This window comes from Channa argus, chromosome 1 (genome assembly GCF_033026475.1).
Source record: "Channa argus isolate prfri chromosome 1, Channa argus male v1.0, whole genome shotgun sequence".
Lineage (NCBI taxonomy): Eukaryota > Metazoa > Chordata > Actinopteri > Anabantiformes > Channidae > Channa > Channa argus.
In genome coordinates this window covers 27,687,617-27,702,512 of record NC_090197.1, presented here as the reverse complement: position 1 = coordinate 27,702,512, position 14,896 = coordinate 27,687,617, and the positions used below count along the sequence as shown (strand labels likewise).

The window sequence follows — 14,896 nt, the reverse complement described above, 5'->3', positions numbered from 1 at the left end:
ATGCTGATAGAAGACTGGTTGGGTCAGGTGCCGGGCAGTGAAGTGAGGCTGCTATGGGAGAATGAGTCAGTGAACTCGTCTGTGCTGCGTTCAGGTGTCGGAGGACACTCCATACTTACAGCTGTTTTCCACTACAGAACTTCAACCAATGTGGTCCTGGTTCTGGGTTCTGTATTTCTATTTCCACAGCTACACACCAGAATATTTAATTCTGCAGTTTACAACAGGACAAATGTTCCACAGTGTTTGGCTGAATAACAGGACACGGTAAAAGGATGTGGCATAAAAGCAGAACCAGAAATACTGGACACACTTAAAGTTACAGTGTACAACTTAGGTTAGCACTATTGTGAGAATCTGAATCAATCCATTCTGAAACAGCTTCACTTCACTCCTTATGCTTAGCTACGCTCTTCACAGCCCTTCAGGTACTCTGAGTTATCAGAAAATTAAAATAAAGACTGCTACAGAACTTACAAATCAAAAAGTAACTGTTGCTCTTCTGTGATTGGCCAGTTGGATGAGCCTCCCTCAAAACTCTGCATCATGTCTGTGTCACCAGAGGTTGAAAAAAATGAGAATATTTCTATTGGAAAAATGCACACTGAAACTTTAAGTGATGGGTTGCTTTCCATTAGTGGAAACAGCTTGTTTTAATGTGTTCAGGGACTCAATGCTGCATTCAAGAGCTGATGCAGCAGCACCAGCAGTGTTGGTAATTTGTTTGAGGCAGAGATGAAGATGACCCCAAAATGAAGCTGACCCCTCACACTTGTGGACAGACGTGACAGCTTCTACTGTGTCCTACTTGTTATCAGAGGTGAGAGGGTTGGTCTTGGAACGCAGTGTCAACTCCGTTCTGATCTGAACCCAGACCATTTTCCCCACGCCAGCTTCAGCTTCCTCCCCAGAGAGACAGTGAAGAGGCAGCCCCCTGGTCAGAGAGCCTCCTGATTGGCTGTCAGGTACTCCTCGGCTCTCTTGTGAGCCTCCAGAGCTTTGATGGTGTACACGTCCTGCGGCAGCTCTGACTTCCTCCTCATCAGGGCCTTGTCCTTCTTCAGGTCCTTCAGACCCTAAAACCAGATGCACAAAGAGACAGTCTGAGCTACCAGTAGCTGAAACTGGTCTTTAAAACAACTATTGATGGGAAAAGGACCATGTAGGACCCAAAAAAGCAACACTTTTTACACTGTGTTTATGGTTAAGATTGTTTTTTTATGTCCAAGATATTTTTTTGCATGTGTCACTGACTGCAGGGTAGGCCTGCATGATGAGGAAATTCTGGGATGTCCGATAACATTTAAAATTGTGTTGATGTAGCTCGGGGGCAGCTGTTGCTCAGTTGGTAAGGTCAGTTGTCTACCGACCACAGGGTCAGTGGTTCGATACCCAGTCCCTATATTCCCAGGCTATATGTCAAAGTGTGGCAAGAGACTGAACCCCCAACAGCCCATTCCCATTCCTAGTGGGACTGTCCAAGCCCTATTTTTAACACAAAGTGCTCAGAATGAGCTGCATTAATAGATGGTCATGGATGGTTTAGTACCTGTGAAGCCTCACTCTCCACAGTCTTCTTCAGCAGCTGGATGTCTTCAGCTGTCGGAGTCTCAGTTTCCATCGAGTACACAGCCACAGAGCTGTCACTGTGCAACATGTACTGCACAAAAATAAATACACAGCAAGAAACATAGCAGGTCAACAACACAATCCTATCAGCAAAGGGAGTCAAAGCTCTGTACTGGAACATGAGCTTTGAATCAAAGTGTGATGTTAAATAAAAATTAGTGTGACTGGACAAAAACTCTGTAGCAACATAAAGGCTACATGCAACCGATAAAGTGGGTCTGTTTCCCCCATCCACCACTGAGAAACTCAACATTCAGATGTGGAAACCTCAAAGACCACAACAGTTTAACAGCATGAAAAATAGAGTTAAAATTGTGGGTCACTGGCAGAAACACTGAGTAAAAAAGAAACTGATCAATAAAAATCAAAGAAGTACGGACCTCTTCCTGTGGCTGGAGTCCAGGGCGGAGCTGGTGGAGCTTGTTGCTCTGAAAGAGGATGACAAAGTTCATTACTGATGAAAGTGGACACGTGTTAAATCAGGGCAGCTGCAGGAACCGATTTCTTCACAGATGCTGAGTAGTCCTCAGTACATTGTGACAGTAAGTTACATCTTGTGCTCTGATTGGTCACTTGTTTCTGATCCATCTGCAGCTCAGACACAACTACAGCCTCTGTGCCCTCCATTTTTATGTCTATTGCTCATTAAAGATGTGTGGCTACTTCCTGTGCTTCATGTTGGGCTGAATATGTATATGAATGAAGTTAAATGTTGCTCATATGGGTAAACACCATTATTAATATGGTTATTTGGAAACTGCCCTACTGGATTTCCTTATTAGAAGCTGCAGACGTTGGGTCAGGTGAGAAACGTACCTGTGGGTTCTGTCTGGCCAGTTCCTCTATCTTCATCCAGATCTCCTCTCTCTCCTTCAGCTTATACTTCTCTCTGCAGGAAACACAACACAGTGTTTAGCGCTGTTACAAACAGATTGAAACCGGCTGCTTTGGCGCGTCCCAGACTGTGCTAATCCTGTGTGTGCATCTTACTTCTGTTTCTCGGCCTTGTACTGCTGAGTGCAGTCATCAAACAGCTTCTGATTCATCTCCATAAAAAGCTTCAGAGCATTGTAGATCAGGCCGTGGATCGTTCTGAGGAAGAGAAGGATTAACGAACAATCCTAAACACCGTTCAGCTATACACACAGTTTACTGTATGGGGATCTCCAACATCTGCTAACAAGTAACTTACAGCCCTGGTAGAGTAAGCGAAAATAGCTCCAGTTTATTTATAAAGCATAGGGTTTCTTTTAGCCATTAGTTATTTAACTAAAATTCAACCTACCAAAAATAAAATAAAAATAATAATCCTTCTTTAAAACTTTGCTTCAGTTTGAAGTTTTTGGACATTCACTTATCCAAACATCTCTGAAGGTCCCACCACAGCCTTTCAGTTGGGATGAGGTCTGGACTTTGACTAGGCCATTCCAAAACCTGGATTATTTTATTTTTATTTTTTTCTGATGTAGGATCTGCTTTTGATCACTGTCTTGTTGCTTTAGCTGTTGAACAGACAACCTCACATTTACCTCTAGAATCCTCTGGAACAGAAAGGAGTTCTTGGTCTACTCAATGACTGTGAGGTGCCAAGGTCCGGAGGCTACAAAAAAAAGCCCAAATCATCAGCCCTCGACTACCATGGTAGAGGCGTTTCTGCTGAAATACTGTTTGATTCCCGCAAAACATAGCCCTGGGCATTAAGGCCAAACAAGTCCACTCTGGGTTCAGAACCTGTCCATAGGACATTGGTCCTGAAGTCTTGTGGTTTGCTCAGATGCAGTTTTGTGAATCTCAGTCATACTTTCATGTTCTTTTTAGATTGAAGAGTCTTTCTCTTGACAACCTTTCTAAACAAACCGTACTTGTTCAGTCTTCTTATAATTGTGCTGTCAGGCTTTAACATGCTCAGTGAGGCCTGTAGGCTCTTACATAGAGCTAGTTTTTTTTCCCCCCAGGGCTGCACCTAACAATAATTTTTTTATTGATTAATCTATCGATTATGATTTCTAGTAATCTATCAATTATTTTCCCATTAAGCTTTTTTTAATCAATTATATAACAATTTACCAAAAATTAAATTTTTTATTAATTATATTTCATTTATATTTAATTTTTTTCTTAATTATCTTCACTTTAAACAAGTATAAAAAAAGAATGATTTGCAGGACCGTTTTACATTTAATCAATTGAACAGCAAAATATATAGAACTATTAGAACTGGCAGAGCGCCAAACACTGTGAACTCATTAGATATATTCATCTTACTTCCTACTTATTGGAAAGCATCACCGCATTGACATTTGTACAACAAATTTACGTAAACACATCAATTTACATAAACTGCCAATGCGTCATCCCACCCATAGTTTGGAAACACCAATAATTATTGTATAATTTGTTGCGTAGAAGAATTGTGAAAAATAAAATGATCCGACATTCTTTGAGCATGATTAACGTGTCCATAGCAGTTAGCTATTAACCAACAAGCTTGCTGTAGTGGATAGGGAACTGCGGGCACAGCTGAAATCACTTTTCTGCACATTACCTCTTATTATTAATTTGCAGAGCGTCTTTACGCCGTTACCCAAACGAGTGCGGATGTACACTTGGCTGAGCTCCATCCTTGCTCAAACTCAGAAAGAAGAAGCTGCTCCACAAGTTTATTTTCTTATTCAATTCCAATGATGTCAGAACACAAAGATTTATTCTTCGTGCTGTAGTTAACCTTTTAACTTCAACTAAATGCACATACTGTGAGCTCATTTCCTGTATTAAAAAAGTAGTTGAAAAGGCATTAAACAAGGGCAATAACTTGTTTAATGCCTTGTCAACTACTTTTTTAAATAATACTCTAGTTTTTTGTGCTTTGACTGTTATGATTTTATTGTCTGTGCTTGTTACACCTCTTTTCATCTCTTCTTCTGTAAAATACTTTAACTTGCATTCATCTGTTCAAAAGGTGCTATATAATTAAGGTTTTAATTGATTGACTGATTGGATGTGGGGAAAACACAGGTAGTTGCTGGACCATTAATGAGAACCTTTTTCAATTTAGACATTCTGCCTCAATCATTTGACATTGATGGATTTATGAACTACATTCATCTACAATACACTAAAAATGAGATGACACAAAAACAGGGGAGGCGAACTGAACTGTGACTTAAAACTAAATTAGATTTTAATCATAAGAGTAAAACTGAATGAGAAGCCAAAATAAACACTGGTGCATGTGTGTGTTAGTGCATGTCAGTGTGTGGTACTTGTTCCAGTGGCTCTTGGAGTTCTTGTAGAGGGCGGGGAACATGATGGGGAGGATCTTTGCAGCATTGTCACTGATCAGACTCATGATGTACTCGTTGTTCCAGTAATACAGAGCTCTTTCTGCCACCTGCACGCACACGCACACACACACGCACACACACCCCATCATCTCCAGATAATGTGTCATTCAGTGCACTATCAGCAGTAAGGGCTTAGGCTACTTTAGTGAGAGCAGGGCTATATTGAAGCTTATTGCATTTTCAGGTCAAAACTGCAGTTTCGGAATTGATGCGTAAAGCTACAACATGAAACGTGACCACTTTAGAAAAAGAGAGACTTCCATAACCTACAGCTGCCTCTAAAATCAGGCTATAATAAAAATAGTTTTCATTTAAATTTTTTTTAATAAATCATTTGTCACTGCATGGAAAAATTAGAAATCAGACTCCTCCAAGTTAAATATATTTGCACAGTTTGCACTTATGAAATAAATGTTATAGTAGAATTCATCTCCAACTTAGCATTATTTTTCACGTGAAAAATATTTTAAGCCACAAACTAAACAGTAATGGAAAGATCTGACCTCCAAACACAAATCTGACAAAAGTAGTAAAAATCAGCCTGTGCCATAGCAGTGATAAAAAGGACAGTGGCATCTGAAGTTTAGGCTCTGCTTCTGGTCGTACTACCTGGAAATGCGGGCTAGAGACACACTTGGCGAGCTGTCTGAAGAGCGGTTCCTGAACTTTGACGAATTCTGATGGCTCAATGACGTCAAGGATCTCCTCCAGCTCATTCAGGAACATGACTTCCTTTGGACTGTGAGTCTTTGGCCAGAATTTCAGTAGACCCATGATCACCTGCAGGTCAAAGGTTAAAAATCTCACAGGTGTGCATAAGGAGCTTTGCACAATTAAACTCATGAAAATCTGTTGAAGCTGTTGGTGATCAAACAAATGAGTCCAGACATTTTACATGCTAAAGCTGATGACGGGTAACATGCAGTCAACACTTAGCAAGAACACGTTTAGTGGGTCCTGAAGTCTGAGAAAAGCTGGAAAATCATCATACCAAAAGACAGTTTCCCATGGTAACCAGCTCAGAGGTCTTTGGGGACCTTATTTATAAACAGTCTCTTCATGACAAAGTTTTAACTTTAAATAAAATGTCCCGCTTAGATTACACTTTAACAATGTTACTTTTCATTCACCCAAACACACAGAAGGCTGCCAGGAAGGACCAGGACCCTGTGGCCCATGGACGGCTGCCTTACCAAGTTCTGTAGCGTTGTTATGGAAACTGAGAGGAAACTGGACTCACCGGCTCTGTCAGACTGCTGTCCTTCTCCAGGAACTGGACCACGCAGTACGCTAACTGGAGAGAGATAGCGAGAGAAGGTTTATTTTAGAAAATTGAGACATCACAGACTTAGGGACAGACTAAGCTCTGACCTGAGGGTGGTACACGCTCAAAGATTTGACTTTGTGAAGCGGCAGCAGAACCCTGATCAGGAACATCTTGTGTTCTTCTTTCAATGGCAGAGCAAAGCCATTGATGATACTGAAGAGAGATAACAGTACATTTAGAACCTGGAAAAACAGATGAATCCTATGTGTTACACATTCTGTCTGTCTGTGGAGTTGTTTTACCTCCCCAGTATCTCCAGCAGCTCTGCGATGCCGTTATGATGTTCTGTCTCATAGATAAATCTGTACAACACCACAACCAGTTAGAAAAAAACAGTTCTAACTGCAAGACAATGATGTGCGAGTTTGTGGTTCTTCTTGTGTCAGCTTCTGTGTGGGTCTACTATTACTCTGCTGGTGTTTGTGGTTCTTTATGCAATAATTACTTTACAAGTTCTGTTATTGTCTGTAGTTCTTACTATGTTTGTGGTTCTGTTTGGTGTCTGAAGTTTGTTTGGGTCAGCAGCTGCTGTAGATGTTTTTGCGTTTCTTTGATTCCTCAGGTTCTGACCTGTAGAAAATGTTGTTGATCTGGCGGCGGATGTAGGCTCGGAGGCCGAGGAATTTGCCATAGATCCGGTGGAGGATAGTCTTAAGGAAGTCTCTCTCTCTGGGATCCTCGCTGTCAAACAGCTCCAGCAGCTTCAACAGAACAATCATAATAAACTCAGACTCAACATTCTGACATTCATCAACATGTCATTTACATTTTAGCCTCACAAGAGAGATCTTACCGACAGTACAAACTTTTGGTCGATATATTTTTTGGCAATGTTTGGCTGAAAGTCTGGAGACTCCAGGAAGCGGAGGAAGAACTCGTACACGAGCTGTGAAAAAGGAACAAACACATTTAAAGGTCTCTGAGACTTTAAGGACTGTTGTCCTACATCGGAGGACACAAAAGACACAAATTTCCTCCTTTGAATCTCTACTTTTAAAAACGAAACCATGGGAAGTTCTGTTCATAGGAAGAAACCTCTCCTCTAATCTACATGGGTTTTGTCTGTTGCCTGTTGTTCACCAAGTTCATTAAGTTGTTTTATCTATTAGAAAAAACTTTGATACATTTGAATTACAAAAGATGTAGAAGAGATTAGACAAGGAAGCATAGATCCTGAAGCAAATAATAAAGACAACTGTTTCAGTGCACTGTGAAACTGCTACTCTGGTGCTTTTTTGTCACCATTAATGCTCAATGGAACAGATGATATATAGCCCTCAGAGGTGAGGTTAGTTAAGAAAAACAAAGCAAAAAAAAAAAAACACTGAACAAAATAATTTGTGCTTGATTTAATATTGGTTTATTTTTCCTTTATCCCCAAGAATTTGGAACTACAAGACCTTTCCTTAAGACACAGTAGGTTAGATCATTTGGTCAAATTCAAACCTTATGACACAGGTCAACATCTCCACACTGTGCGTTATGAAACACTGGTGCCTCATGTTTTTCAGGTTGACCAGTTCTACCTGTATTGTCCCTACTCCCTGAGAGAGCAGTGATGCTACAAAACCGATGTGTAGATAAGCTGCTGACAGACTTTGCCTGACTTCAGAGAATATTTTCACACTGAAGTTAAACATGTGTGAGAGGAACAGCTAAGGAAGCTTAGAGAGGTTTACGTACCTGCAGGTGAGGCCAGGCAGCCTCCAGTGTTGGTTCGTCCTCCTCAGGATCAAACTCTGCTCCAGTCGGGTTGGAGGATGGAGGAAGAGTCCGGAACAAGTTCACTGAAAACTGTACAAACACACAGCTGCTACTGCCACACTCTGGAGCATGATTATGTTTCAAACAGCAAGCGATTTTCTCCATTAATCACTTTGTCAATAAATGATCAGAACATAGCGACAAATGAATGTTTTTAGCGTAGATTTTCCAAATGGTTGTATCACAACAAGCCTTAGACTATTTATTTTGTTCTTAGACAGTAAAGTGTTAAAACCACACAGGGCTGGAACAAAAAACACAATATTTGAGCTTAAAAACTGCTGAAAAACCATCTGAAAAAAACATAGTCTCTCTCATGCAAATTTGATGCAACTTTGAATCGTAAAAAACAGATAATTCAACTGTCAGTGAAGTGTCAAAATTAAAAAGGATTTCATCTGTTCTCTCAGGGTTGGGGGCATCATGTTTTATTTCTGGACGATCTCTTGAGAATTCAGTGATTTTTAAAATCTTTGCTGCAACTATTTAAAACTGTAGGAGTTATAAATTAGGGAGCAAGATGGGGATTATGACTGACAGAACTATGTGTCAATGTGGTTCCTCACCATGAAAACAGCCTCAGGGTAGATGGATTCTGTCACGACATCGCTGTTGTGTGTGATGTACTCGACCATCTCGTTGAGTCCCGCTCTCTTTACCTCTTTGTATTTAAGGTCACTGAGTGGGTCACTGACAAAGTCGAATAGCACACAGCACTGACGCAGCTTCTGCACAAACAGCTCCTCACGCTCAATCAGGGGGGCATCTGGGGACCACGAAGACACATGTCTAGTACCACTAAAACACACATTCTCAAGGACAAAGTCAGGAGCAATAATAAAGAATCATTTTGTGTCTCAGTCATTAAGAGCATTACCTTTTCCTCAGCATGTGTGACTGTCTCTACAGAGGATACATCATGTGATCACCTGCACACCTCAGTGTAGGTCATCTATTGCCATCTCCCACCCTCAAAAACATATTTCTGCTTTTGTAAGTGTCAAAAAAAAAAAACTAAAATAAAAACCAATTCAAACAGGTTTGTATAAAACAGTGTTTTCCAAGAAAAAAGGTGACAGATCAGAAGTCGGTGATAGAAAACAGCAACATCAGCGTGATTTCATGTCATCTTTTCATTCTGAAATAGTTCCTTTCCTGCTCTATGACATGATCTTTAAGGTGCAGAAACTAATTAAGCTTAATCTGTATGTGAACAGTTGGTCAGGGATCATGAAATTATTACACATTGAATTGACAACAGCAGAGGGAGATGTTGCAGGCTTCTACACAATCAAACTGCTGAATCATGCTCTAAACACACACCTGAAGCACGGACATTACCATGGAAACCAGTTCTAAGTGCACCACATCCCCCAACACACACATAGCATGTAACATTATGTCACTGACAGTGCACAGAAACAAACTACCTACGTACCCACTAAAACTAACTGTGCAGATCAGCTGTCAAACCACCAACAGTGATCCTTATTGTATCATCAGATAGGGGACAGTGACATTTACAACAGCTGCTTGATGAGTCTGTGGTGTCTCAGAAAGAATCCTGACAGCTGCTGATGAGACGTTTTATCAAGTGTGAAGATCAGATGTAGCCTGAAGCACAGTGGATCAGTTGATGTGTTTGGGTCTATTAAACACCCATCAGCACCCACAGTGAGTAAACATGAAGTTAGACTAAGTGACAGGTAACAAACTTTACTGAAGCTTTGTACGAAGATGGTTATGGTTAAGTTGTGGTCACCTTTGAGGGCAGGTAGCTTCTGCAGCTCTCTGTTCTTGGTCAGGCTGAAACGGGATGAGCTCTGGCGGCGCTCTTTCTTTACCAGCTGAGGACCTCCAGAGTATTTGATCTTGTTGAGCTGAGTAGGGGGAGGTGTGCTGTTACTGGGTCGCTTACTGCCGCTCTGCTGCTGCTGCTGGGACTGAACGAACACACACACACACACACAAACACAGTGTTACAACAGGATTTCAACTGAAATTGTCCTCAGTAATGAATCATGGGAGTTATGGCACTTCGGGTAAACCCAATATATCCTGTATTGTGATTAGGGCTCCTTACCAAACTTTTTGGTTTTTATGGCACCGACCAAATTGCTTCAAACCTACTAAGTACAGAAAAAGCCCTTTGGAAAAAAAATACAAATGTGGCATTTATATAATTTTATTTATTAATACGTTAGCAGACAACTTTAAGTTGCAGTAAAATAGGTAATTTTTTATATTGTAAACGCCAAAGTGCTGAAAACTAAAGATAAACATATATATATTATATATATATATTTAATAATTTAATTTTCTTTTTGTCAAAAGGAAACTGGAAAACTGGAACAGAGTAGAGCTGCACCAAATAGTCAATAGTCATATAAAGTCCATAAACAGAAAATTCATCAGCAACTCTTTAATCCTTTTTGGAGCAACGACTCACTGGTTGAAGCCTCTCACATGTGATGTTTGCAATCAACTCAAATTGGTCAAAGTCTACACTATGACCCAGGCTGTCCTGTACTATCAATACAAGCTATTTTTAGATTGGCGGCAGCAGGTCTTCTGCTACTGTCTGTACATGAGTGGATTAATTCCACTCACCACTAAAGGCCTCAGAGGTATAGCTGCTGAAAACACACTGATGAGCTAAAAGCGTCACAACTCAGATTTTGCTGTTTTTGCTTTTCGACTGGTTTTAGACTCCTTGTCACAATCTGTGTGGGCAGAAACTCATACTCTGCAGAGAAACCATCGCAGAAACAAACGTAATGGGCCTCCAGAGCTGCTGGTGGACCAACATTAGTCTGTGATAGTTAGTGGTTGAAGGTTTGCAGGCTGACCCTTGACCCTGATAGGACTCTTTGTGACTGCATTTATTGGTCAGATACTGTCACTGTTCTAATGTTGAGAGCAGCAGTTAGCAGGTAAGCTACACCTGAATCTTTAACTGATGCTTTTATAGAAAGTGAGCTTTGCTGAGATACCTCTGTTAGGGATAAGTATCATTGAAAGGGCCAGTGAAGAGAAGAAATGTTTTTCAGAGACTGTATTTGAGGAGTTTCTCTTGAATAATGGGTATAAGGCTGCTGATAATGAATATTTTTCCTCTTAGTTTTACACTGAGCAGCTAATAAATTCTTACTGGTCCGACATCAATGACAGCAGCTCTGCTTTCATCCTGCATGCTTTCATCTCTTTTAGCTCTTGCAAATGAGTAAATGCCAATACAAAATATTTACTCTAGTTTGGTCTTTTGCTCTGTGACTTACTCTCCCATCCTCACTTTACTGCCCTTCTGGCATCTGCTATGTTTAACCAAGCAAAGAAAAACTGTAGAGTAATTCGTTAACAGCAAGAAACTGTCTTAAGTATATACACAGTATAGCCAATAGTTTCTGTTTCACTTCACAGATTAGGATGAATAGACTAAAGAAGCTCCGGAATCAGCATCACCAGCATTTATTTCCATACATTCATTATCTGCAACCTCTTATCCTAATCAGGGTCATGGGGGGTGTATCCCAGGTGTTACTGGGTGAGATGCAGGGTTCACCCTGGACAGGTCTCCTGTCTGTGTCAGGGTCAACACAGACGAACATACACAGACAGACAACCAGTCGCACACATATTCACATCCACAGGCAATATAGAGTCATCAATTAACCTAAGATGCATGTGTTTGGACTGTACGAAGAAACCGGAGGAAACCCACACAAGCACAGAAGAACATGCAAACTTCACACAGAAAGGCCCCAGCTGGACTGGGATTCAAACCAAAGACCTTCTAGCTTTGAAGCAGCAGCTCTAGCCGCTCATGCATTTATTTGTGTATTCCAAATAAATTAAATCACTTTTAGCTGTGTTAAGGCTGATCTGATATTATCACATAGCAGCAGCTCTGTTTCAGTTTGTCTCAACCAGCAGCATGTGACGCCGTAACTTCTAACACGTGTTCAGAGGAGCCAGAAACCAGAGATGCATATTTTAAAGATCACACTCACCTCATCGGAGTTCTCTGAGGCACCATCTTTGCCGCTGCTGCTGTTCTTCGTGCTGCTTTTAGCAGACTTGGTTGTTTCCTGTTCACACACAGAAGTGGAACCAGAACAAAATTTAAACATAAACTGTGTATAAGAATAGAACAGTCCAAGACCCAAAGAGATCCCCTTTATGAACATAGAAAAAATATAATTCCTTACATTTATAAAGCTGGAACAGCAGAATTTGTATATTTTGAACAGACACTGTCAATGATTCTAAGAAGTTGTTGTTATTTAAATATAATTAAACCCTTTAATTAAACATTAGGATAATCTTGACAAACGTTTTATACAGTTTCATCAAATTACATTGAATGCTTTTTAAAACCACTTGTAACCCACAAAAGCATGAAGTATGACAAAATCCACTATGAGTTACATCATACTTTGACAACTAATAACATCTAAAAAATATATATATATTTTCTGATGGATTTAACTGCTGTGACCAGGAGAAAATGCACAGATTGAGTATCCAACTGAAACATTTTATAGCGGCAATGATTAGACTGCATCAATTACCCTAATGACAAAAACTTGACAGCAACTTAAATTTCTGTTTTTAAGCTACAAAATCCAAACATTTTTTGGATTTTTGGTCAGGAAAAAAAAATAAAATAAAAACAACAATAATAATGAAACCATGGTCCCAAACTGAGTCCATTATAAATAAAATCCCATTTCTTTGTTTCAGTAGTTGCATCATGTCATTAAAGATCTGCTGTAGATCATAGGTCTAAATAACAGCTTCATCATCAGTTTACCTGATTACTTGATTTAGAATGAGAATCAGTTTTGATTGGCTAACAAGGAATGTGATTCTAGGTTAGAGTGACTCTCATGGTACTGGCACACAGTAAAAACAATTTTATTCCTCACCTGGTCAGTAAACGCTTCACTGCAGAACTAGGCTGCTCATGCAAACCTTTTAACTGACAGTTTGTTATTGATATTTAAACTGATAAAGTTTGACAAGAACGTGTTTTAATGCCCTTTAAGTACTCTCTTGGTAATTTTTTGCCGTTTAAGACATTTTAAGGACAATGTCAGTTATCATCCTCTGAGTGTTTCTGAGCCACTGAATAAGGTGACAGACCAAGAATCCCATGAAAACAGTGTTCCCAGGTCACCAGATGTTTTCACATGATAAAATCTGCAGGACTACCAGCTAACCTGCCCTCTCAGGCTGCTTAGCATAACTTAGTCCATGTTTTATGAAGTACACACATGCATGGATGAGTCACAGTGAGCACAGACCCACTTTTATATCCCATCCCAGCCTGTTTTTTCAGTGATTAATTATTTAGGAGAGCGGGCAGCGGTTCCTCCCCGGAGCACCCAGCAGCAGCAGCCCGTTAGCAAGGATGCTCTCGGACCGCTAACATCTAATTTTGCAGTTGAAACACCTAGACACAAGTACTAATATCAAATTTTAACTTCACAAATCGACAAACCAGCTGGTACCGAGTCGGCAGCCGAAAATACTAATTTATGATGCTGGCAGCAGCTCTGACCGTAGCGGAGCTATCCTCAGTTAGCGGGGCCTTAGCTGTTAGCCCACTCTGCTAACGTCCCTCAGCGTTTCAAGTCTTTACCAGAGAAACCAACGGCTGCGTCCATACCACTGGTTTATTCTACGAGGAAATGCTGTCGTAATGTCACTGCCAGCTTACCTTTTCCTTCTTGGTTTTGTTCGGCATCTTGTTGCGAAGTTGTTCTCCACGGGCACTCCGTGATGTTCCTCCCCGGGACTTAAACGCTGTCACTCGCTCTATCTTAGCTCAAAGAGCCCGTTCATGGCCCGGCCGATTTGATTGGATGCTGACGTAAATCTCTGCCTAGCGACGTCTGAAGGGATTTTTCTTATTGGCTGTCGGAGAGTTTCCAGCTGAGGGTGAGGCAAGGCTGCAGTCTTCCCCAGCAACAAACGCCTTCTGATGATGCTGGGCCCTGTCCGAGCACAGAGGACACATCAGAACCTCCTGGGTCAGGATCTCTTTTTAAGCACACAATGGGATGGTTGTGTGATCTTTCAGTGTCTCTTTCTAATAGCTTTTCTCGTTGTGGGTCTATCTGGTCAAAATGTTTGTTGGAAGAGTTAAAGTCAAACTTTGACTCAACTTGAGTTTTTTCCCCTGAGGATTAACTTTTTACTTTTATTGGTAGGAATTTGCCCTAATGTTCAGTAGTTTGTTTTTTATTTAATGAACAATAAACTTGTTTTAAAAAAAAAAGTGGGAAAGTGGGAAAAGTATGGCTGTGTTACATAAAGGTGGAAAAAATGCTTGACTAAACTATTCAATCAAATGCTTTGGTCATGTTGACAGACAGTGAAAAAAGTCCTTCAGATCCTTCAGGGCTTCACATTAAGCTCTTTAGCTCAGTTGTCCTTCGGGAAAGTGGCTGAGATGTTAACTTACTTGTCAAAATAAAAAATGTGACCCTATTAAAAGATAAAATAAACAGGAGTTTGGAAAATTATAACAGACAACATAAAATTGAGAGATGATAGTAAGTAATCTCTATTTTACAAAATTATTGCAGACTGAACACATGAACACATGTTAATCTGACCAAGTCATCTGGATGTCACAGTTCAGCCTTTGTCAAAGTCACTCACCTGTTTTCTCTTCTTCTTTAGACTATAGTAAAGCTTAGTCTTTTTTGTCTTTGTCTATCTCAACCCAACAGTTAGTTACCCCTGATGTGTCTTTCTACTTGTGAGTTACTTTAGTTAGTAAAACATAGCAAATTTCATACAGGTTAATGTCAAATTTTACAGG

General features: G+C 40.3%; 1 protein-coding gene across 1 annotated transcript; it reads right to left on the bottom strand.

Annotated features, from left to right (window-relative positions):
• Window positions 1-617: 617 nt before the first annotated feature.
• ppp2r5d (protein phosphatase 2, regulatory subunit B', delta) lies at window positions 618-14,876 on the bottom strand. The gene is made up of 17 exons (XM_067511226.1): window positions 13,787-14,876; window positions 12,075-12,152; window positions 9,827-10,007; window positions 8,631-8,830; window positions 7,984-8,094; window positions 7,094-7,186; window positions 6,871-7,001; window positions 6,543-6,602; window positions 6,345-6,453; window positions 6,214-6,267; window positions 5,583-5,753; window positions 4,893-5,020; window positions 2,620-2,721; window positions 2,446-2,518; window positions 2,010-2,057; window positions 1,550-1,660; window positions 618-1,076 (listed from the first exon to the last, which is right to left on the bottom strand). The coding sequence occupies exons 1-17, from the start codon at window positions 13,811-13,813 to the stop codon at window positions 939-941; spliced, it is 1,815 nt and encodes a 604-aa protein (XP_067367327.1). The 5' UTR covers window positions 13,814-14,876; the 3' UTR covers window positions 618-938.
• Window positions 14,877-14,896: the final 20 nt, after the last annotated feature.